The sequence below is a fragment of the Mesocricetus auratus genome, unplaced genomic scaffold (genome assembly GCF_017639785.1).
Source record: "Mesocricetus auratus isolate SY011 unplaced genomic scaffold, BCM_Maur_2.0 Super-Scaffold_4256, whole genome shotgun sequence".
NCBI lineage: Eukaryota > Metazoa > Chordata > Mammalia > Rodentia > Cricetidae > Mesocricetus > Mesocricetus auratus.
Genome location: NW_024429182.1, coordinates 95,372,091 through 95,374,796, shown reverse-complemented (window position 1 = coordinate 95,374,796; position 2,706 = coordinate 95,372,091). Strand labels below are relative to the sequence as shown.

The 2,706-nt window shown below is 37.5% G+C and overlaps 1 protein-coding gene across 1 annotated transcript; it reads right to left on the bottom strand.

The window, feature by feature from the left end:
• Positions 1–296: 296 nt before the first annotated feature.
• On the bottom strand, positions 297–1,247 carry LOC101828376 (olfactory receptor 51H1-like). Its single transcript, XM_005074142.1, has one exon. The coding sequence runs from the start codon at positions 1,245–1,247 to the stop codon at positions 297–299; it is 951 nt and encodes a 316-aa protein (XP_005074199.1).
• Positions 1,248–2,706: the final 1,459 nt, after the last annotated feature.

The window sequence follows — 2,706 nt, the reverse complement described above, 5'->3', positions numbered from 1 at the left end:
GTTAACTGTAAACAGACAGTACATTATTACTGGTGCTCATGCCCACTTTTTTAGAGAAAAAGTACAGTATCATCAAATTAAATTTGATTTGTGATAGCAGATATAAATACATACTTTGTAAATTGAATACAACCATAACAAAAATGATGTGTTTTATCTTTGCCGATAGCTTTGCTCATTCCTACATTATATACTAAGCAGATTTCAAAATTTGATTGTATCATAGCTGTTGAAAGTATAAAAATGGATTGCTCCAGTGTTAACTTAATTTTTATTTTACATGTGATTCTATCTGACTAGGCTCTGCTCTTTCTCCCCTGGAACATTCGCATTATCTGACCTCTTATCTGCTTGTTCTTCACACTGTAGACAATGGGGTTTAGCACCGGGGGAAGGAGAAGGTAGATATTGGCCATGAGCATGTGCATGATTGGTGATAAATGTTTCCCAAATCTGTGGATCATGGTGGCGCCAATGAAAGGAATATAAAAGAGAAGCACAGCACAGATGTGAGAGAGGCAGGTGTTGAGGGCTTTGAGCCTCTCAGCTCTGGAGGCAATGCCCAGCACTGTCTTCAGGATCAGTATGTAGGAGAAGAGAATGATGAGGGCATCAAGCCCTAATGTGAGGATGACGACAATGAGGCCATAGAGGCTGTTGACATGAGTGCTTGCACAGGCTAGGCGCATCATATCTTGGTGAAGACAGTATGAATGAGATAAGACATTGGGACCACAGAAGGGCAGCCTCTTTATAAGAAAGGGCACTGGGAAGACCACACAGACTGCTCGGGCAAAGACAACTAGTCCAATCTTTCCAATAACACTATGAGTGAGGATGGAAGCATAATGCAGAGGGTCCCGGATGGCCACAAATCTGTCAAAGGCCATGGACAATAAGACTCCAGAATCTACCAATCCAAACACATGGATGAAGAACATCTGTGTCACACATGCATCAAAGGGAATCTCAGGGACATTGAACCAGAAGATGCTGAGCATAGAGGGCAGAGTGGACATGGAGAGACTAACATCAGTTAGAGCCAAGATGCAAAGGAAGTAGTACATAGGCTCATGAAGGCTCTGCTCCACCTTGACAACTGCTAAGATGGTGCCATTTCCTAGGAGGGTGAGTGTGTAGAGAAATCCCAGGGGAAAAGCCATCCATGGGTTCTTGTCTGGCATCCCTGGGATGCCTGTCAGAACGAAAACTGGGCGACTGGCATATGATTCATTCAAGCGTATCATAGTGTTTTCACCACAAAGTAAGTTTTAACTCTCTCACTAGTTCACACTCCAAAACTGAAATATAGTCTTCTATGAGAGGATTAAATGGCTTTATGATTGCATACATAGAACAACAGATGAAAGAATAAAGTTAAAAACACAATGTCTACATTTCTTTTATAGTATGTTGCCTTTAACTTTCCTTAGCATGTGGTGAGGTGCCTTTTCTTTGGCTTATTTGTTCACCTGGAAAATGAAAATGAGACTAACAGTCCATGTTTGCACATTAAAGAACTTGAATCTCTCTTTTGACAATTTCCAAGGTTTAAGAGAAAATAAGCAAACATACAACTTATTGTTAGCTTGGAGAAAGAGCTAAAAATAATAATTTAAAAGTCATTAATTTCACAAACCCACATCCATACAAACTCATATACACATATTCATATGTGTGAATATATGAATAATACATATAAACAATCCATTCATCTGCCTCACATTTACTCCTGTGTATTCACAATGAACTGTGTGGATAATGACATTTTGTTGGATAAAATTTTTTTGAATTAACATTTCATCTTCACAAATTAAAAAAAATAGATGCAATTTTCCTCAACCTATCTTAATGTGACAAAGAGCATAGCATAAAATTTACCAGCCCATATGCACCCATGTGCGAAACATACAAGAATATACCATCTGCATTTAATTTAACATCATAATTTAGAAACCATTCTTGAATCCCAAGGTGAACCAATTTGCAAAACTTTCTGTAAAGCATATAAGCATATGACTATTGCAACCTTCTGTCTTTCTGAGTGCTGGGCAGCTGTGTGGCATTTTCTTTCTTTTTTGGCATTTTCTTTAAGGTTCTCTTATTTACCATTTACCATTTACACCCACTGAGGTTTTCCTCATGTGAGCTCCTTATTCTGCAATTAATGACTTTTATAAGCAGAAATTTCATTGAAGGATTCCCAGAGTCTTAGGGCTTCTTTACTTTCAAGGTAGCATCCTGCAACCATTACATACTTTGCTGGCACAAAAATCACACTTACCCATCCCTTTGATATCTTCAATTCGATTTTTCATACAAACTGTCAAGCATATTATCTCAATGTCTATGCTATGAAGATGGGAAGTTAGGAGTCAATATTTGCAATGTTTCTTCTGGAAGGAAAGTTGAAAGAAATTCCCCATAAGGTAAAATCTGGTGAATGTTTTTTGGTCAATATATCTATTTCTGATTTGGATTCAAATTGTCACATTGCCAGCATTTCAAATAGAGAGTAGTGGATTGTCACATACTCATAAAGTAATTTAATCTTTCTGTCTTTCAGTTCCCACATCATGACTTAGCTATATTATTTATTTACTCATACCAAGATTCTGTCATTACTGGAATTGTTATTTTCCAGAGTCTTTTTAAAAAAGGATATCACTGATAACTGTAGAAGGAAACAGAGGGAAATAACGCTTA

What these genes read in the sequence shown, in the direction of transcription:
- LOC101828376 (XM_005074142.1), bottom strand. Translation starts at nt 1,247, where the DNA reads ATGATACGCTTGAATGAATCATATGCCAGTCGCCCAGTTTTCGTTCTG.